Source organism: Culex pipiens, chromosome 3 (genome assembly GCF_016801865.2).
Source record: "Culex pipiens pallens isolate TS chromosome 3, TS_CPP_V2, whole genome shotgun sequence".
Classification (NCBI taxonomy): Eukaryota; Metazoa; Arthropoda; class Insecta; order Diptera; family Culicidae; genus Culex; species Culex pipiens.
Genome location: NC_068939.1, coordinates 105616975 through 105640125, shown reverse-complemented (window position 1 = coordinate 105640125; position 23151 = coordinate 105616975). Strand labels below are relative to the sequence as shown.

Here is a 23151-nt window from a genome sequence, read left to right as displayed (position 1 = left end):
CTAATGTTTCCAAACTCATTTTTGGGGTTCTCTGAACATATTTGAATCAAAACCAAGTTGGATGCTGGGTTTATCCAATTTTATTGGGACTTGGAATATTTGATATTTGAATTTCTCAATATTTGGCTAATTTAAAATTTTCAATCTTGGATGCTGGCATGTTTTCTGAACGTAATTCATCAACCAATGTTTCTAAACTCATTTTTGGGGTTCTCTGAACATATTTGAATCAAAACCACGTTGGATGCTGGGTTTTTTCCAAATTTATAAGGACTTGGAATATTTGATATTTGAATTTCTCAATATTTGGCTAATTTAAAATTTTCAATCTTGGATGCTGGCATGTTTTCTGAACGTAATTCATCAACCAATGTTTCTAAACTCATTTTTGGTGTTCTCTGAACATATTTGAATCAAAACCACGTTGGATGCTGGGTTTTTTCCAAATTTATTGGGACTTGGAATATTTGATATTTGAATTTCTCAATATTTGGCTAATTTAAAATTTTCAATCTTGGATGCTGGCATGTTTTCTGAACGTAATTCATCAACCAATGTTTCTAAACTCATTTTTGGTGTTCTCTGAACATATTTCAATCAAAACCACGTTGGATGCTGGGTTTATCCAATTTTATTGGGACTTGGAATATTTGATATTTGGATTTCTCAATATTTGGCTAATTTAATATTTTAAATCCTGGATGCTGGCATATTTTCTTAACGTAATTCACCAACTAATGTTTCCAAACTCATTTTTGGGGTTCTCTGAACATATTTGAATCAAAACCAAGTTGGATGCTGGGTTTATCCAATTTTATTGGGACTTGGAATATTTGATATTTGAATTTCTCAATATTTGGCTAATTTAATATTTTAAATCCTGGATGCTGGCATGTTTTCTTAACGTAATTTACCAACTAATGTTTCCAAACTCATTTTTGGGGTTCTCTGAACATATTTGAATCAAAACCAAGTTGGATGCTGGGTTTATCCAATTTTATTGGGACTTGGAATATTTGATATTTGAATTTCTCAATATTTTGGCTAATTAAATATTTTAAATCCTGGATGCTGGCATGTTTTCTTAACGTAATTCACCAACTAATGTTTCCAAACTCATTTTTGGGGTTCTCTGAACATATTTGAATCAAAACCAAGTTGGATGCTGGGTTTATCCAATTTTATTGGGACTTGGAATATTTGATATTTGAATTTCTCAATATTTGGCTAATTTAATATTTTAAATCCTGGATGCTGGCATGTTTTCTTAACGTAATTCATCAACCAATGTTTCTAAACTTATTTTTGGGGTTCTCTGAACCTATTTGAATCAAAACCAAGTTTGATGCTGGGTTTATCCAATTTTATTGGGACTTGGAATATTTGATATTTGAATTTCTCAATATTTGGCTAATTTAATATTTTAAATCCTGGATGCTGGCATGTTTTCTGAACGTAATTCACCAACTAATGTTTCCAAACTCATTTTTGGGGTTCTCTGAACATATTTGAATCAAAACCAAGTTGGATGCTGGGTTTATCCAATTTTATTGGGACTTGGAATATTTGATATTTGAATTTCTCAATATTTGGCTAATTTAATATTTTAAATCCTGGATGCTGGCATGTTTTCTTAACGTAATTTACCAACTAATGTTTCCAAACTCATTTTTGGGGTTCTCTGAACATATTTGAATCAAAACCAAGTTGGATGCTGGGTTTATCCAATTTTATTGGGACTTGGAATATTTGATATTTGAATTTCTCAATATTTGGCTAATTTAATATTTTAAATCCTGGATGCTGGCATATTTTCTTAACGTAATTCACCAACTAATGTTTCCAAACTCATTTTTGGGGTTCTCTGAACATATTTGAATCAAAACCAAGTTGGATGCTGGGTTTATCCAATTTTATTGGGACTTGGAATATTTGATATTTGAATTTCTCAATATTTTGGCTAATTAAATATTTTAAATCCTGGATGCTGGCATGTTTTCTTAACGTAATCCACCAACTTATGTTTCTAAACTCATTTTTGGGGTTCTCTGAACATATTTGAATCAAAACCACGTTGGATGCTGGGTTTATCCAATTTTGTTGGGACTTGGAATATTTGTTGAATTACGTTAAGAAAACATGCCAGCATCCAGGATTTAAAATATTAAATTAGCCAAATATTGAGAAATTCAAATATCAAATATTCCAAGTCCTTATAAATTTGGAAAAAACCCAGCATCCAACGTGGTTTTGATTCAAATATGTTCAGAGAACCCCAAAAATGAGTTTAGAAACATTGGTTGATGAATTACGTTCAGAAAACATGCCAGCATCCAGGATTTAAAATATTAAATTAGCCAAATATTGAGAAATTCAAATATCAAATATTCCAAGTCCCAATAAAATTGGATAAACCCAGCATCCAACGTGGTTTTGATTCAAATATGTTCAGAGAACCCCAAAAATGAGTTTAGAAACATTGGTTGATGAATTACGTTAAGAAAACATGCCAGCATCCAGGATTTAAAATAATAAATTAGCCAAATATTGAGAAATTCAAATATCAAATATTCCAAGTCCCAATAAAATTGGATAAACCCAGCATCCAACTTGGTTTTGATTCAAATATGTTCAGAGAACCCCAAAAATGAGTTTAGAAACATTGGTTGATGAATTACGTTAAGAAAACATGCCAGCATCCAGGATTTAAAATATTAAATTAGCCAAATATTGAGAAATTCAAATATCAAATATTCCAAGTCCCAATAAAATTGGATAAACCCAGCATCCAACTTGGTTTTGATTCAAATATGTTCAGAGAACCCCAAAAATGAGTTTAGAAACATTGGTTGATGAATTACGTTAAGAAAACATGCCAGCATCCAGGATTTAAAATATTAAATTAGCCAAATATTGAGAAGTTCAAATATCAAATATTCCAAGTCCCAATAAAATTGGATAAACCCAGCATCCAACTTGGTTTTGATTCAAATATGTTCAGAGAACCCCAAAAATGAGTTTAGAAACAATGGTTGATGAATTACGTTAAGAAAACATGCCAGCATCCAGGATTTAAAATATTAAAATAGCCAAATATTGAGAAATTCAAATATCAAATATTCCAAGTCCCAATAAAATTGGATAAACCCAGCATCCAACTTGGTTTTGATTGAAATATGTTCAGAGAACCCCAAAAATGAGTTTAGAAACATTGGTTGATGAATTACGTTCAGAAAACATGCCAGCATCCAGGATTTAAATTATTAAATTAGCCAAATATTGAGAAATTCAAATATCAAATATTCCAAGTCCCAATAAAATTGGATAAACCCAGCATCCAACTTGGTTTTGATTCAAATATGTTCAGAGAACCCCAAAAATGAGTTTAGAAACATTGGTTGATGAATTACGTTAAGAAAACATGCCAGCATCCAGGATTTAAAATATTAAATTAGCCAAATATTGAGAAGTTCAAATATCAAATATTCCAAGTCCCAATAAAATTGGATAAACCCAGCATCCAACGTGGTTTTGATTAAAATATGTTCAGAAAACCCCAAAAATGAGTTTGGAAACATTAGTTGGTGAATTACGTTAAGAAAACATGCCAGCATCCAGGATTTAAAATATTAAATTAGCCAAATATTGAGAAATTCAAATATCAAATATTCCAAGTCCCAATAAAATTGGAGAAACCCAGCATCCAACTTGGTTTTGATTCAAATATGTTCAGAGAACCCCAAAAATGAGTTTAGAAACATTGGTTGATGAATTACGTTCAGAAAACATGCCAGCATCCAGGATTTAAAATTATAAATTAGCCAAATATTGAGAAATTCAAATATCAAATATTCCAAGTCCCAATAAAATTGGATAAACCCAGCATCCAACTTGGTTTTGATTCAAATATGTTCAGAGAACCCCAAAAATGAGTTTAGAAACATTAGTTGGTGAATTACGTTAAGAAAACATGCCAGCATCCAGGATTTAAAATATTAAATTAGCCAAATATTGAGAAATTCAAATATCAAATATTCCAAGTCCCAATAAAATTGGATAAACCCAGCATCCAACGTGGTTTTGATTAAAATATGTTCAGAAAACCCCAAAAATGAGTTTATAAACATTGGTTGATGAATTACGTTAAGAAAACATGACAGCATCCGGGTTTTTTTTTTAAATATTTTTGAAAGGATTTATTAATGTGGTTTTCGTCTCAGAATTCAATATTTTGACTGTTCTGAGCTAAATAGTAACTTAAAACAACTTTTTTAAGTACTTTAAACTTGGATGCTGGATCTGGATGCTAGCTAGCGGTTTAAAAAATGGGATGCTGGATTTGGATGCTAGGTAGCGGTTTTCGAAATTTGGATGCTGGGTTTGGATGCTAACTAGCGTGAGCTGCCATATCACGGCAACAACCAGGATAGCAAAAGGATGCTTCCAAACACCTGGGGCCAAGGGGGCAAGGATCTGGCGGCGGATTCGAGGGATAAAGCTATATTCATAACTCTGGCAACAAATATTTGCTCGTTTAACATGAATGAAAATTATGCAAATATAAATTACGGATGATGTACCGGATTGATACACAACATGCGTTGATGTTATGACGAGAGAGCGAAACCACTCCAATCTCGTAAAAAAGAGTAACCTTTCGAACGATTCCGGTGGTTGTGGTGGTCCATTTATGGGTGAGCTCCGTAACGAGGGGTGATTCTACCCAACCGGCGGAGTAAAGGGATGGGGAGGTGGATAATGAAATTATGTATTACACAGCAGGTGTAAAAAGCATATAACACGGGGGCAAACATATTTCGCTTTCACACCGTTCATTTGAGGACGAAACCGGGGGGTGCTACAGTGATTTTTCCCAGCCTCCCAAAGCTCAGCCGGTAACTGTTGAATAGAGAGAAAGGGGTCGAGTCGTTGGGGCTATAAACTTATTAATTGAATTGGGGCTTTCACTGCGGTACATTATTAATATTTTATAGCTCATTTGATGTGCCTTCGAGTGCGCTCCAAAGTGACACGGGTTTTTAGTACCCGGACCGTAATTTGGCGAAATTGTTAATGATTTATTCCTGGCCGTTTACACAAGCAAAGCCAGGCCCAGTCGAGAGTGATGGAAAAGGGTTGTTGTTTGAGCAGGATACGGTGGCAAAGTTAAGGTGTGCACAGGTAGTGACCGGAATGTAATGTTCGAAACATGCGTGCCTCACCGGTTACGGTTTGATTTATGGTTGGGTATCATAATTTGTTTTGATTACAGGCGGCCCAGACATAATTTCAGGCAAAACAACGTACTTTGGAACTTTAGGAAAGTTTCTAGCAAGTTCATTATTGGGAATCTATTCAAGTCAACTTTATGAACTCTCCAAATCCCAAGGCTCTAAATCAGTTCGAGCGGTAACTTCATCTAGCTGGTTCTCGGCAATAACTCAACCAATCGGGAAGTTTCTTTTTCCAGCGATTTGAACGGATGTCTAAAATACTGTTCCAACTGTTGTATTATTATGTAACAAACATTACAAAGGGAAAATTACAAAGGTTCATTTCATTTCATGTTTATTTGTAGCTTTATTTCACATACATTTTGACAATATTATTTACAGAGTGTAGTGTTATGGGGCACCTTTCAACTACGATTTGATACATTTATCAAGAGATACATTTAGGCAAGGATTTGGGTTTAGAAAAGAGCAGGAAAATTTCACAATAAAACTGCTACAAAAATTTCAAAGGTGAAAAAGGGAAAAACAACAACTTTTGTGTTAAAGGAGAATGGGCAAATTTGGTCCAAGAATGTACACGAACGGGACAAACTTTTATCGAAAGATCTCGCAGAGACATGAAAAAAAGTCTTCTGTACCAACTCTCTAAACCCCGGGGTTCAAAAGTTACAAACTGTTGAAGTTTGAGCATTTTGGGTAAAAATGTACAAAAAATCGATATTTTGCTATTTCTAATATCATTCATAAAATCTCTATTTTATTATGGATTTCGATCATCTTGACTTCATTCGACGCGTATCAGCAAAAACTATGAGTTCTGATATGTCTTAGCATGATTGAAACATGACTTCTCTTGTTTCTATCCGTTAAAACCGTTTGTGCAAGAGGCATACCATAGAAACAAGTCGAAACTTCAAGGTTTAGAAACCGAATCCTACACAGATTGCATCAGTGAATATGTAAGGCTACAGTGCAATGTTGTAACAACTTAATGGGATAATCTGAGTCATCCGAGAACCCCTTGGAGTTAAGACCGGTGGGTCTACCGCCGTAACAAGCAAGAGGTCGGCGGTTTTTGACCGTGGAAAATATCCGCATAGCTTTAGTGAGTATGGTAGACTATCTTGCTAATGTGTTGACATGTCTTGGATCATCTTAGGACTCCCTGGAGTTAATATATTAATATATTAATATTAATACTCACTGAACCTATGCGGGTATGTTCCGTTGTCAAAACCGGTCGACATCTCGCTTGTTACAGCAATAGACCCACAGATCCTAACTCCAGGGAGTCCTAAGATGATCCAAGACATGTCTACCATACTCACTAAAGCTACGCGGATATGATCAGCGGTCAAAAACCGCCGACCTCTTGCTTGTTACGGCGGTAGACCCACCGGTCTTAACTCCAAGGAATTCTTGGATGACCCAGAACATCTCAATAAGTTGTTACAACAATGCACTGTAGCCTTCCATACTCACTGAAGCAGTCTGGGTAGGATTCGGTTTCAAAATCTTGAAGTTTCGACTTGTTTCTATGGTATGCCTCTTGCACAAACGGTTCAAACGGATAGAAACAAGAGAAGTCATGTTTCAATCATGCTAAGACATATCAGAACTCATAGTTTTTGCTGATACGCGTCGAATGAAGTCAAGATGATCGAAATCCATAATAAAATAGAGATTTTATGAATGATTTTAGAAATAGCAAAAAATCGATTTTTTGTATTTTTACCCAAAATGCTCAAACTTCAACAGCTTGTAACTTTTGAACCCCGGGGTTTAGAGAGTTGGTACAGAAGACTTTTTTTCATGTCTCGGCGAGATCTTTCGAAAAAAGTTTGTCCCGTTCGTGTACACCCTTGGACCAACTCCCGTACAAATTTGCCCATTCTCCTTTAACTTTATGATAACCCAAGTAACATTTTTCCCGTAGTTCTACAAGAGCTCTTCAAGATAGCTACAGCATAGCAGTTTGGACCGCGGTAGGATAAAATTCTCTTCAAAACTTCTTCAGGAGTTTGGAAGAGTACTTGAAGAGAGTTTTATCCTACCGCGGTCCAAACTGCTATAAGTAAAGTAAATCTTTCCCTGTTCCTGAGGGGAACACCCTTGAAGAGTATCGGGGCCGGCATTTACAAAGCGGATTCAGTGACAGTTTATTAATCTACTTAATGTTAACATGTTAACATTCCATAGGTTGTCTTCCTAAGGTGTCTTGATAAGGTCCAGTTTGTGACGATACACTACCTTCCCTTTACTAAGCAATCGAATCCAGAAGGGAAAAGATCACCAGTTGTGTTGGTCCGAGCCGGGATTTGAACTCCGATCTACCGCTTACGAGGCGGAAGCGTTACCACTGGGCTACGTGGCTCGGTCAAACTGCTATGCTGTAGCTATCTTGAAGAGCTCTTGTAGAACTCCTGGAAAAAAATGTTGCTTGGGAATTTAGCTTGTGGTATTCGAATTCACAACCAACCGGGCTCAAAATTGAGTCTTTGAGAAGTAAATGTTCTGGTGAAACTAAAAACCCTCCCTGAATCATGATATTGATTTTTGAGCAATAATCTTGCTTTCAGGCCAGATGAATCCTATATTAAACCCAAAGATCATAGTTTTCAAAACCAGCCTATATTTTTTGTATTGTTTTGAAACGGTATTGGCATCTTCACCATAATTAAAAGGGTTAAAAGAAAACCTCGGCATCTTTCAATGCTTTCTTGCCGAAAGTGAAAAGTTAAACCTTTCGATAAAGGTTACTCCATCACGGCAAGGAATTTTTAATCATTTGACCCAGCGGGTTTTTTTAAATTGCAAATATATTTGTTATTTATTTTGCTTTAAAGGTATACTCATCTTTTTTTATAAACCTGCAAATGAAAATTTAAAAAAAATACGCCAAATTTCATGTCGTATCCCATAATTCTCGTCAGAGCACTGTACCACAGGAAAATCTTGACCACATGACGTGTTGACGTGTGAGGAATTTACATGAAACTTTACGTTTTTGCCTCCCCATATTGAGTACGAAAGCTCGAGCTTTCACTTCCAGGAACAAACGTATATCAATCCCGCAAAAAGCACCTTACAGAGGAGAAGAAAATTTCACGAGAAGGAACGTGCACGAAACCACATGGAGCAAATATGGTGCCGAGAATGGAATCCCGGTGTCAGCATCCAGCACCTCGTTCCATTCATCTTCGCTCTATTTGTGTGTCACCGGAGCAAACGGATGTGAGAGCAGGTTACCGGCGGAGTTCACTTTACTTCGAGTTGCTGGTAAAATCGCCAGGAAGAAAGAATGGAAGTGGCCATTTATCAAAAGCTGTAACGATTCGAAAAATGCCATTTATATTAAATCCACACGTCTCCGAAAGGTCGGAAATTCAGGGCAGAAAAAAATGCATTTCAAAAGCTCATCCCAAATCGAATGTGAGCCAGAGGTGAATTGCTTTTTCTCACGAAAATACTGAGTAGAATAGAACTGAGCAGTCATTCCAGAGCTTTCTCAGTCTTCTGGAAGGGACATTTTTGGGGGGTGTGAGATGGCAGATTTGCTACCTCACAGTGTCGGGTTGAAATTGATCTAAATCCATGTGTCATCGTGATGAAAAAGGTTTGTCATAGAAAAATTCATAGTTAATGCTTGTAATTGATGCCTTTTTATTTGTTATTTGCTGACCCACAGACAAATGGTTTATCACAAAATTGTTTACAAATTATTCAGGTATTCAATATGTAGTACTCAATTTATCATAATATCGAAGTCTCATTAATTTGATGATTACTGCACAATTTCTTAACAGTTAGCTATATTTGACCTATAACCCTTTTGAATTTCCAGTCTCTCTAAGCAGGATCTTGTTTCGGAAAAAAAAATCACAGACTTCCACGCAGAACCGTCTGGGTATATGTATATTTTATTCATGAATCAATCTTGTTTGTTTTAGGCGTCACCACAGAGTGGACGCACACTAGCTGGATTTCCATCTCCCAAAGCACACATTCGTACAGATATTCTGTCTGGCACGCAAAACAACGGAAACATGACCGTGCTAGTTTGACTTTTTTTTCTGACCAGAATACCACAATCCATCCAGCGCAAAACTAAAACATGAAAGTCAGCAGAAAAGTATCAAATCGAGCGGTCTTGGTCTGCATGTAGCTCCAAAACTTTTTGGCAAACATAACCCAAGTAACATTTTTTCCCAGGAGTTCTACAAGAGCTCTTCAAGATAGCTACAGCATAGCAGTTTGGACCGCGGTAGGATAAAATTCTCTTCAAGTACTCTTCCAAACTCCTGAAGAAGTTTTGAAGAGGATTTTATCCTACCGCGGTCCAAACTGCTATGCTGTAGCTATCTTGAAGAGCTCTTGTAGAGCTCCTGGGAAAAAATGTTACTTGGGAATGTTGGTTCCACAGCTCATCGTATTTAGTTTGCCATTTTGAAATGAAATCTTTCGGTGGCAAATTAATTGAAAACATTTTTTTTTAATATAGCTTCAAAGAAGATTTAAACGACAAATAAACGGCCATAATTGGACAACTAACCACTCTGAACGATTGGGATGAGAATGTAGTGTTTGATGGTTGGAGATATGTCGGTTGGAATAAATCATGGAAATCGGATGATTGCTGTATAAATGACTACCAATGAGTGGTGGCTAACCGCGAAGGGATCAGATAATCCCATTTGCAATGGCAACGATTACAACTCGTGGCATTAACCCTACAAATTGAACGTGTGTGGATCAGGTGGAGAGTTAGATAAAACAAATAAAAGTTTTTTCTTCATATGGACATGATTGACATTGACGGTATAGCTACCAGTTTTCGCCCAATTTCTGTACTGTACTAAACCTACTTACACCTCATTATGGTTGAATTTAACACTAATATAAACTACAAGCCTTACCCGACAAACTTCGTTCTGCTTTTTTTCGTTTGTTGACGTTTTTATCATTTTTGCTTATTCAGCCTCCTGTGATCAAAATTTGATTTTACGTAACTTTTCCCATACAATCTGCAGATTTTCTGGAATCGGTTCCAGAGTGGCCAAAGTTGTAACTTTTTGGCGTAAGAACCTTCCTTGGACTTATACGAACCCAACGCAACAAAGAGCACCTCGATCCGACGCTCCGTATTGAACTGATTCGCGTTCGAACAAAACCGTCGAAATTTGTTATATACACGCAGAAAAATAAGGCATATTTGAATCAGCAAAACGTTTTGTTGCTTTGAAAATCAAGAGTTTTGTTGAATCAACGCTAAACGTCAAAGCAACTTTTTCAAAACAACAAAAGATTTTTGTGGAATTAAGAAAATCAAGGTTCGTTTCAACTCAAAATCGGCGTTGATTATATTCAACAAAAATTTTGTTGATTCAAACCTCGTACAGACTGATTCTACAAAACATTTTTCTGCGTGTTTTGATTGCTGGAGTCCCGAGTAATATTTACAAATGTTTGCGCTATTCCGGAATGTTCGTGAGTCCGGAAATCCCTGTGGCCAGCTGTCGTGCTTATAGCAATTTTCAGGGTGTGTCAAGATAGCACGACAGGGTTGATACTTCATTCATATGAAAAGTAACAACAATGCTGGGAGTTTTTTCGATTTTTATTGAATATCTCAGGATTGACATTAAATTTTGGGGACCTGCACAAAATGGCGTTCATAGCTTAATATGGCCCAAAATGCACACGTGCAAACAGATAGCACGACAACCGACCAACAAAATTACCACGCAGGAGGAAGCATAAAGTTTGGGGTCTCCAAAAATACGTTCACTTTAAATTAAAAAAAAAAACTAAAACTTGCGACAAGATAGCAAGTGTTTCTGGGGGACTCAAAGTTTATGCTTTCTCCAAGTTGAGCCTGCGACGGCGTTTTTCAATTTTTGTTGGCCTGTGTTATTTGAAGGCATTGGATATTTTTTACTTCGGATAATCGAATCACGAATTAAAAAAAGTATTGTCGAGCTTAAGTATGACTACCCTAAATGATTTACCGTCATCTGGGGTGAATCGGGACTACAGTTTGAATAGGGACAGCACCTTTTAGAGCACTTAAAAGCTTCAAATCTGGGAATGAATGAACACATTTTGTTGCTCTGAATCTGGTCTAACCGAAACTACTTCAAAAAAGCAAATTATCATGTAGCAACATTGCTAAAACTGCTGTCCCAATTCTCCCCATAAACTCATGTTGTCCCCTGACCAGTAGGATCGATTGAACGAAAAGCACAAAAATCCCATAGTAATTTCCATGTAAATTTCAACTCGCTGGGGACAGGCCAATCCTCAACCAAATGGGCGGATATTTGGCATGAGAGTCCCTATGGGTATCCTCTACAAGGGGAACCTTGGTTTGCCGTGATCTGAGATTTTTTTGTTTTGGTTGAAACACCCTAATGGGTATGCTCTAGTCGGGGACTCACTGATCAGATCATATACACTTTACTACTTTTGACTGTCTGCCAGTGTGGATCAATCGGACCGCGCACTGGACTAACAATCAAGAGGTCGCCGGTTCGAATCCCGAGGCGGACGCAAACAATTCTAAGTGCCCTCTCTCCGTGCCATACCTTCACACTTAGGAGACCCGGGAGTCGAATATTGTGGCAAAAAGAACGATACTCGCCTGTGGATCCGTTGACGAAACCGAAAGGGTTAAGAGGGCCACATTATAAGGTGTTACGTCGATTCCGTCCGTCTCAAAGAATAAAGATTTTTAAAGTTATCAAATACATTAAAGCATTCAAAAACAAGAGCATTTATTTCAAACACTGCACATATGCTGTCCGGCGCTTGCACAGTCAACGATCCTTGATAACCCACTCTCGGTCGGTGCTCGTTGCTTTTTTTGCACTCAGACACGAAAATTATCCGTTAAGTAAGTGTCCTAATGTCGTTCTAGTGGCTTCTTCATGGTTCACATTAGCCTGTCTGGCGCCGGTACTCATAATAAACACACGCACACACACGTACAATCACACACATACAGTCTCTCACACTGGTAATGGAAATGCAATCTGAATTGTATATGTGAGCAATCTCATTTCGCAGCACAAGCTTCTCCCACTTAGTGGATGAGCACCAAGGTAATATAGGTGAGGTGTACAATACCAATTGCACTGAGAGCGTGTTGGTAGCAATACGAAATAGCTGCCAGCATTTATCATCACTTTGCGAACGTGTTTTCCCTTCCAAGATAGTGTGGAAGACACGGTGGAATTTTTATTGTTGTTTTCCCTAAAGAAAACAGGAATGAAAAATTGAAACATACCTATGAAAGTGCCACTTAAGTGAATCACTTGTAAGAATAAACGCGAATGCATCACGTGCTCGTGAATAGATGATGAGTGTGAGTGCGATCTGCCTTCAACTCTTGCTCGGTATGCCGTCGAAAGTCGTCAAAGGGAAGAAAACTGCAGTGGAGACACGACAACAAAGGGTTTGCTTAGAGAGCCTGGAGCTTATTAGAGAACGGACATCTCAAACCAAAAGTACCAATCGAAGCACGAGAACTGTCAAACGGAGGTACCAATCGAGCAAAATCCTTTGTCTTTTGCTCGATTGGTACCTCCGTTTGACAGTTCTCGTGCTTCGATTGGTACTTTTGGTTTGAGATGTCCGTTCTCTAATAAGCTCCAGGCTCTCTAGGTTTGCTGGGTACACATGGTGCGGCACTGCAAAGCTATCGCTTACACTGAACAAAACGACTTTCTTGATATTATTTCTTTGTGAAACGTTGGAAAATGTGAGAAATCGACACTGAAACAATAATCAGAATATACAGAGCTTTTATACTTGAAAACTGCGTAAACATGTCATGTAGTAACGAAAAAAAACCTAAAATTTAAACCTCCCCAAAACATAAAGAATAATTCTCTACCTTTCGAAACATTTAATTTGCAAAAAAAGTACTCAAGACATGTACCAGATTTAATGGATTGCTTCGTTGTTCACAATTTCTTGAACGCCAGTTCACGTTTTTGTGAACTGGTTGTTGTCTGTTTATCAGATAAATCAAGGTTATCGTTCCATGCCTGACAGTTAAAACAACGCGTTAGACCGTCAAATTTTCAACGAAAATGATTATGGTGATTTGTGTTGGCTTGAATTTTCAACTGTCGACATTCTGATTGTATTACCTACTGATTATGGAAAATTATCATTAAACAAATTGATTAATAAAAAATAAATCAAATCAAAACTAAATTTCAACCAAGAATTGCGAAACTCCGAAGAACAGCTAAACTGAACCGTAAAACTGCACAAACGGCGAACAAAAACAGAAATGATGACGTGACAGGATGTGGGAAACCAGCGCGGCCGGGATTCCATTTTAAAAGGAGTGTTCTAATTGCAATGGCGTGTTGCATATTTTCGCAAAGCGGCCTCGCCGCCGTCGTCGTCGTCGGTGACGGACGGATGCTGTGCAGGTTCTTGGCGACACAACGAAGCGCATCGGTGGCTTGAAGGGACCGGGGAGGGAGGGACCCTTCTCTGGCCGCTGGCGTTGGCACGGAACGTTGCGTCGTCGTCGCTGGTGTTGTTCTAGTTAGGGGTTTCGCTAAGCCGGCTGGCGGTGCCGTAATGACCTACAGCATTAATTTGTCAGATTGAGCGAGGGTCCCGGCCTGGGCCAAGTCGTCGAGATCCGTGTCAAGTGTTTCGAACAATTACGTTAGTGAGAAGGGGGGAGAAGTTGGCATCGGAAGTTGGTCACGTGTGAACGCGTGGTGAATTTTATTTGCGTTTTCGTAAAGATGTGGGTAAATTTGTGCAAAGTGGAAGGTCATTTTCAAGAAATAATAAACTGTTACTTTTTTTTTGTTGATTAAGACAAAAACTCTTAAAAAGCGTTTTACCATCATTTCATAAATTTACAAATAAAGAAAACCTAAATGGTACTAAATTGAATCAAATTTTAAACAATCTTTAGGATTAGAACATTACAAAAGAACAACCATAAGTGTGAGTTCGTGGATGATTGAGATTCTCTACATGAATTTGTTCTAAACACAACCCTTGGAACGTTTCACTATCAGGCAAGTAGCTACAGCAAACATTCCTCCAAGGACATCCATCTTACATGCTGCTGATTAAAAGCTTCTCCTCCAAACTAATTCATATTTGGCCCATGTTACAACCTCGCACCACTTTGTTGATTGCCATCATCAGCCCCAACCACTCAAGGTTCAAAGTGTTGTACAAAGTGTCTTTGGTGTTGTTTGAAGTACCAACACAATTTGCATAGATACAATTCTAATTCAGGCCAAAGCGCTTTCGCCCGACTGGTTTTGAATAATTTATGGCCCAGATTCCTTGTCCCGTGTGCTCGCGTAGTTCGCGTTGATGGCTGTACTGTATACGTACGTGGGTCCACCCATCCAACCTAACATCGTGTCCCTCCGGGTGGGGTGGCTCTGCTGTCATCCATCATACGTGACAATATCATTTCGCTCTTCAGCGAACCGTGCCGTGCGGAGGTGACGAAATTATCTTAACACTCAAACGCTCGGGTAGTCATTTGACCCCTATTTTTTTTCTTAAAAATCTCATAACTTTTGGTAGAATTGACCAAATTTGATGCTTCCGGTTGCAAAAGATCCAGATTTGTCTATATTTTGAACTGTCAGATGGGGGACAAATATGGTCCATTTTTACCGGAGATATTCCGGATTCCGTTGGGGTACCTCGGCCATCCTATTTGGGGTTTTGGTCAATAGAACAAAATCCATTTCACAGAAAAATGCCGGAAATGATGCAAAACTTCAAGGCACCCTTCTAATACATCATCCAGCTAAAATAATTGACATGGTTAAGTCATACGGGGCACTGGAACCGGTTCCATCTGGGCACCAATCGACATCAGCTCAGTGAACCGTTTTCGGTTGGAACCTGTTTCGGTGCCCGAAGGTCTTGGCCATGCCATGTGTCTATGTAGGATGATGAATTAGAATGATGCCTTGAAGTTTTGCATCATTTCCGGCATTTTTCTGTGCAATGGTTTTTGTTCTATTGACCAAAACTCCAAATAGGAGGGTCGAGGTACCCCAACGGAATCCGGAATATCTCCGGTAAAAGTGGACCATATTTGTCCCCCATCTGACAGTTCAAAATATAGACAAATCTGGATCTTTTGCAACCGGAAGCATCCAATTTGGTCAATTCTACCAAAAGTTATGAGATTTTTAAGAAAAAAAATAGGGGTCAAATGACTACCCGAGCGTTTGAGTGTTAATAAGGACAAGCATTTTCAGCACGTGTACTCAGCACTCACATCATACGCATGAAGGGTCGTCGAAGCCAGCGGCACTGCTGCTGTTTCGCACTCCGAAATAAGGTCCTCTTCCGGGGGAACACAAGTTTGCACACACGTTTAGTTCGCATTCATCCCCTGGTACCTCTGCTGCTCCAATTCCTTCGACCCGGGGACGGCAATGTCATTCGCCAGTTGTGCCAAACTACCAGGAACGGGTTTATAATTTCGGAAATGTCGCTTGAAAATGCTTCGCCCACTGTTGCTACCGACAGGCAACTTTATAACGATCGTCAAAGCTTAATTTAAAGGATTATGTGATACGGAGTGCATGTGCGCCCCGGAAACGGCTCATGTTTCACCAAAGAACTTCACGGCGCTGCACTCGCTCGGCTTGCTGAACCAGCTGGGACATTCGCCGTTCCGTACTCTGTGTCTTTTTACAGAAGATCTGCCGCCTGTTCCGGCAGCCGCTGGAAGAAGTAATATTTCAACTCAAGTACCCTCTTGAAGTTCTTTTTCCTCTACTTGTTTCAGCTCTAGTTGACAGAGTTCAGAGCCGGTATGGAAAAGTTTTTCCCCTTATAATAATTGCACTGTTTTGTTCCGAATGGAGAGTCACAAAAAGATTTGCTCACAAGTTTGTCTTGTCGCTCGCTAACCTCAGGAAAGTCAACTATCAGGTGTTTTCTCAGTTATCTCGAGGAATCTTCTTGTGCACAGCACATCTTCAAACTTGCATGCATTGTCCTCTTTGACTTTGTCGTGTTATTCATAGTTTGCGTACTTTTCATAAAGCTTTTTTATTCTTCACATCTAATATGAATTCAAAAACTAAGTATTCTTCAAACTAGTTTCTTTTGAGTTTAGAAATACCTCACGAAACAAACATTTTGATTATATCTAAAATGTTTTTTTTTTTATAATTGATTATGTCTGATTATGATTGTGATTATGCTTGATTTCAAACCAAAAACAAGCTAATGCCATTTTTTTGAAGTTTTTGTTTCCTTTTCCTTCGAAATTTTTACAAAAATAAAGGGAAAAGTCATATCAACATTTACATTCGCACTGAATGAATGACATTGTTATTTTAGGTTCAGATAACTGCATTCTTATTTTTACATCAGAACAATAGAATTTAAGTTGAAATAATGTTGATCACATAAAAAACATTTTTTTCAAGCAATTGGCAACAACACACATAGCAAGTAATCATCATACAAAAAAATATTGTTTAAAAAACTAAATGTTTCCAATTCTAATGCATTTTGAGGAAAAAAACGCTTAAATTGGTAATTTATCGCGAATATTTAGACCGAAGCCCGTCTACAGGATGAGTTTGGGTCATAGAGGGTTTTCCCACATACGTCTAATTTTTTTTTTGAAGATTTTTATTTTTTTTTAGTTCATTTAGAATGACTATTCTTCTTTTGTTTTACATTTTTCTCGTTTCATTCTAGTTTTTTTTTTAATTGTATTTATCTTGCTTAGTATATGTTTGTTTCTGTTATTATTTGGCTTATTTCACCACCTTCACCTACTTAAAACTTCAACATTCAAAATGTTATGTCTCGTGAACTAAAAATAGCACATTATACAAATATGTAAAATTTTCTCAGGAAAACGATGGTGATGCCAGAACTTTTTTTTTAATATACTGTCAATGAAATATCTGAAGCAACAAGTGTTTCATTTGCGCAATATGCACTGAAAACAATTTTGAATTGGAAAATGGACTACATCGATCGACGTCCAATTCCCTTGCTCGCTTTTGTACGGCTTTTAGTTTCAGAAATATCGCAGTTTGAAAATAGAGGGTTTTGAGCTTTATTTTTTACAAAATCATGTCTTCATTAAACAATTTTTGTTTTACATTTTCCCAGCACGCAACTTTCTATTCCTTCTTTCTCCTACCTTCTATACTTGGTCAGAAAATATTGATTTGGTGGAATGACCCATATTTCAAAACATTGGCAAAGTCTCATAAAACAGTTCTTACATTCAAACCTTATTTTTTTTGAATTTTAAGGGTTCTCAATAGCAATTCTATTTGAACAAAAATAATGTTGTTTTTTGGTGAGTTTTAGATCGAAGCCTGGAGTGGTTCATTGTACACTAGGATGACAATAAAATAAATCAACATCGTGGATACCCTCGATTCTTTAGGCAATACAATTAAATTTCCTTCAAGAGTCTCACACTTCAACTAAATTGAGCGAGATCTGCACCACCTGCTGCCGAAATTCTGAAGCGATGTTTTCCCCATACCTTTTTGCGATTATTTCCATATAATATTCTACGATAAAGGCGACCCCTTTACCTTAACCGATTTGGCCTAAAATTGGCACAGTTACTAATTATTGCCTGAAGAGTCAAGTCAGGGGGTATCTCTAAATATTTTCCAAAATTTTCAATTTTACTTGTCACCCTATTGTACACTTTTCAGTTATGTTTAAACAAAGTTTTATTGAAGTTTGTTTGAAATAATGTAAAACTAATTTTATGTAAGGCGTCATCCATAAAGTATGTCATGCAAATATCAGCCAAAATTAACCCCCCCCCCTCCCCCCTTAAAAAGTACGTCACATTTTGCCAGACCCCCCCCTTGTTTGCGATGGGATTTTTTATAGTTTTATATCTTTAAACTCTCATAATTTTGGTGTTTTTGGCAATTTGATTAATTTTTTAGAATAAACATTGCGATATAAAAAACAGCTTTGATTTTTTTTGAAATAAGAAAACCTGGTATAACATTCAAGTATTATAATATCTTGAAAACTGTTTTCCACAGCTTTGTATCTAATAAGTTCAAACCATTTATAGCAGGTTTTCTTACGAACACCCTGATTTCAAAGCATTTATTTTTATCAAGCAAGAATTTGCAAAATATTGATGTTCCAGCTGAAAAAAAAGTGATTATAAAATAAATGATAATGTGATATCGTCATCAGGGGTGACATAGGGTCTGGGGGGTGAGTTTGGGTCATACAAAAATACAGAAATTTGTATGACCCAATCTCACCCCCCCAGGCCCAATGTCACCCCTAATGACGGTACTTCTAAATAATAGCAAGCAAACAATTTTAGAAAAGAGGATTTAGTTGAATTGTGTACATTTGGAATTTATATAATGCAATCATAAAAAAAATCTAGCGGGACGTCACAGTCTCGCAAACCCCCCCCCCCCCCTTCGTCACATCTTGTCACACATACGGTAACCCCCCCTCCCCCCCTAAGAGCGTACGTACTTTATGGATGATGCCTAACAGATTTGCAAAAGCCATAAGGCTGGTACAAATTTTATTTTAAGTTTTTGTCTTCCCCCCCTTTTAAGTTGGCCCGTGATATCTTGTCACTTCCTGAAAATTGATGTAAGTGCGACAAAAGGCCAAAGGGATTTCAGTTCAGGATGCGTTTGACGCACGTACAAGCTAGACTTATAACTCGGGACTCCAGCAACCAACTTCAACCAAACTTCGGAACAATGCACAGAATGGTCAGCCAAACAAAACGTGTTTGTTATTGTTTACATTGCGTGCTCTCGTTTTTGTATATCCAAGGTCAAACATTAAAACGCGTTATTCTGAGAACATCAAAATGGCGGGTGTGACAAGATAGCACGACGACGTCGATGTTTGGGTTGATTTAAAAATCTATTGATTTTTTGAATATTGTTGATTAGACAATATCGCAAAAAGTTTTTTTCGCATCTTTTTTGTTTTCGTCAAATCTTATATTTTTTGAAAACTAATGATTGCCAAACAACTGAACTAGTGTAAAATGCATTTTAAAATATTTTTCCCATGCAAATGTTGAAACTTTGGCTTGATATTTCAATATTTAGGTTTTTTTGCCACACCCCCCTCTCCCGTCGACCCGGATAGAGCCGAGGAATGATATAATTTTACTTTAATTTAGACTGAAAAAGCAACATTACACCAGAAAAGTGGTAAAATTCCACATTTTCAGAGGTAAAATTAAACATTTTCTCTGACATAAAAGATATACTCCTTCCCAGATGTAATATTACCATGATTTTTTTTCTGTGTAGGAGAAAGTATCAAATCTAAGTTATTTACTTATTTTAATTATTTATTTTTTCTTGATGTTAAATAAAACAATCGTAGCATAAACATGGAAGAACTTATTGAACGTTTTAAAAATATTTATTAGGCAACCATCATGCAACACCTTCTCCTACATGCTCGCGTTTCCAAACAAACTTTACCAGAAAAATTGAAAAAAAAAGTTGCTCCCTTTTCTATACCCTGCTGATTTCATCGGTTTGTTGAATGGAAACTGAAAAATGCAATTCGTTAAGCTCCTTTCTGCTATCATCGCCCTATGTAATTGAGTTTCGCAAGTTTTGACCTGTTACGAATTCACTTATGGTTCAGTGATGTTGTGTAACTTATAGTGCTGTAAGCTCGCTTCGTTGCCCAGCAGCAGTTACGAGTTGTGTATAATCGAAGCTCTACAATCCCCTTCCCAGTCCGGCTCCTGATTCCACTATAATTGCATTAATTACGGCAGAACATGCTGAAGAGCACAAGATTTAGTTGGACGGAAATAAAATAGCCAGAGCACCAGATTTACCCTTCCCTTCTCGAGGGTGAGGCAGCAGCTCAGCATCTCGTAATACCACATGATCTTCCAGCAGGGCCAGTGGTTGAATATGCTTTTACTAACTTTACCCCAACGCGCGCGCCCGCGGCTAACTCTGCTGGTGGATGTTGAGAGACAGTGTGAGTGGCAAGACAACTTTTCCTCGGGCCAACTTTAAGGGAATTCTCGTCGTAATCCTTTCCGGGCAACATTAAACTTATGGCCACCCTCTTTCCTTTTGGCTTTGGCACGGTGGTCACGACGGGAAATCCGCCTGACGGTGGCGCGGCTGGCTCGGCACAGGAACATGGCATGGCTGGCCGGACGACCGACATGTGTACAAGCAGCACAGACCACTCTCGGATGCTGTGTGTCGAATGGTTGCCAGTTGTTGCGAGAGTTGGCTGAGTTTACCGCAAATGGATTCACCATTCTTATGGCTTAAGAAGCTTGGACCCCCACCCCGACGATGGGACAAGGCCGGTGAGAACTCAAAGGGAAGTGGGCTGGATGGCTATTTATAATCCTATTATTACTGGGGAAGACACGACAGATGATATTATCGCTATAATCCGTTGGCAAACTATTGGCAAACGTAATGGGGTTTGCGCTACGAAACTGTGGGTGCGGCAAACTTTGTCATCGAGCCGGTCTTTGTTTGGAGAGGAGAACCTTTGGCTGTGATTGAGCTTGTCTTCACTTTCGAGGATGAGACTTTCTTGTTTGCTGTTGAGTTATTGCACTTTCTAGTTTTTGAGTCAGTTTTGTATTTATACAATGGTGTATTTCTCAAAGAAAAGGACGTTAAGATTATGCATGAACATGCAGTATGGGAAAACTTTTTTTTTACGATGCAGTGACACAATACAGTTGTGATGTTATTGTATTTTTTATGATATAGCAATTCTTATTTTGTTATATTTGTTATGCTGAAGCTGAGTGTTGACAACAGTCAGTGTCAAACCGTTGAGGTTATATAATTATGTAATTTTAATTGAAACACAAAGACTTAAAGTTTTTTTCAAGCTCAATAAATATTCAATATTTTTCTTAAATTCATGCAATCCACACCCAAACGGCAGTCGCTAGATTGTGATTCATGGCGGCATGAAAGTATATCAGAATCTGCATGAAAACTGTCCTCATGCATTTTTTGCGATATAGGGGTATGAGATTTTTGCCCGTTACCGACAATTATCGACATTACCAACGGTCGATTAATTGTTTTACAAAAAAAAAATCTTATCAGAACGAGGATTGAACCATCAACTTTTTAGTTGCTGATCCGACACGCTACCACCGCGCCATGGACGCTTGATGAAATGTGGGTGAAAGAGCACCAACATATTCTTCTCTTTGAAGTGTTGCTCGATGACGGGCCAGCATTATATGTGTTGGTGAGAACTGCAGATCACTGACATGTTTACACGCGGGCAAAAATGATCTACGGGCATGCTACAAAAAATGTTATAAAATGTGACATTTTTTGCAGCAAATCCACTGTTGCAGAATTTGAGATATATTTTTCCTTTGGGTGCATGTACTCCATTTGCCATATTCGGACCAGACAAGCTATCGGAATAAATTAGGTTCACTGACTTTTACAGTGCCTTCTAATTAACATAAATTATAATTTATCGCACCCACACACCCACTAATTGCTGCTGTCCTTCAGCCTTAAGCACGACCTTTGGTGGCCAGCTTACAGCTTTCAAGAAGCATTCCTAATTCTGCATTATCACCTCGTAAAAGCACGGAAACATCTCTCCGGTATTTCGGCTGAAAACCGAAACTTTGTCGTACACCCACTTAGCGGGTCGCTGAATTATCAGCGTTTGTTGACACTGGCCGTGGGGCGTTTTTTTCCGCGCAGAAGGTACAATTAAGTAGCCGGCAAGGAAGGAGGCGCAACGAAAATATTTTCTTTCACTCACCTGTAAAGCGTTGGGCCAGGTACAGCTTTCGGGTGCTTTTATCTCTATCTCGGTCCCGGGCAGATTGATTTCGAGGCTATCCTCCGTGCTGGGCGGACACAAATTTTGCTCATTTGCATCTGTGAATAATTAAAAGAGGAAGGTGAAATTTAATCATAAATTGCATTAGCTTCAGTAAATAAGGATCCCTCTTTTTCCCATGTAATTTAGGGTGGATTTCACGGTGTTTGAAGAAACTTTGTGTTCCAAATTATGCATGCTTTGGGACATATTTTTCTTAGTATTTTTTTCTCAAATGACTGAAGATATCAAACTGTCGATATGATTTCCATTGGTTGATGGAATGTTGTGACCAATATAACTCGTGAAAATATCTTTTATTATTTTGATCACGTGAGAACTACACTCCAAGCTGAACTTTCATTTCGGGAAACTTTGACCGAATTAAATTAAAGTGTATTCCCTGCCAATAAATTAAATTGTATATTTCGAGTATAAGCTCTATGCAAACCCCCATAGATAAACGTGGGTGCGCGTGGTTGATTTGGGTGATTGCATAGAATTTATACTCGAAATTTACATTTTTATTTATTGGCGGGGAATAAACTTTAATTCAATTCGCGGCCCCGCATGTTTGATATTGAAAGATGATTTCAATTTTATTGATTGGTAGAAAAAAAACCCTAAAATTAACTTTTGTCTATTGGACCATTTTCTGAGAGCTCAAATCTATTATAACTTGACAAAACTGAATCGTTTACTGACATCAACTTCAAAAATTTTGAATAGTTTAGTTCTAATGGGACCATCCATAAATCACGTGGACACTTTGTTGACATCTCCCCCACTCCCCCTTCGTGGACAATTTACATACAAAACAAATATTTTTTTATGGAGCGTAGATAATAGCCGAACCCCTCCCCTCTAAGATGTCCACGTGGTTTCTGGATGGTCCTAACAGTGTATTGAACAAAGATTATGATTATGGAAAGTTGCGTTAATCAATTAGGAAAATTTCGATACCCAAAAATTAAATCGCTAAAATCTTCACGTTAGCGTAGTTTTTGTGAAAAAATGGCCCAGATTTATTTTCTGCAAATCAAAGCCT

The 23151-nt window shown here is 37.8% G+C and overlaps 1 protein-coding gene across 2 annotated transcripts in view; it reads right to left on the bottom strand.

Annotated features, from left to right (window-relative positions):
- Positions 1-23151, bottom strand: part of LOC120421143 (protein eva-1) — a 273706-nt gene that overhangs the window by 90650 nt on the left and 159905 nt on the right. For both annotated transcript variants that reach the window (XM_039584336.2, XM_052711038.1), the window contains exon 5: positions 22044-22162. In XM_039584336.2, the coding sequence (XP_039440270.1) occupies positions 22044-22162 (119 nt within the window). The remainder of the gene's footprint in view (positions 1-22043; positions 22163-23151) is intronic.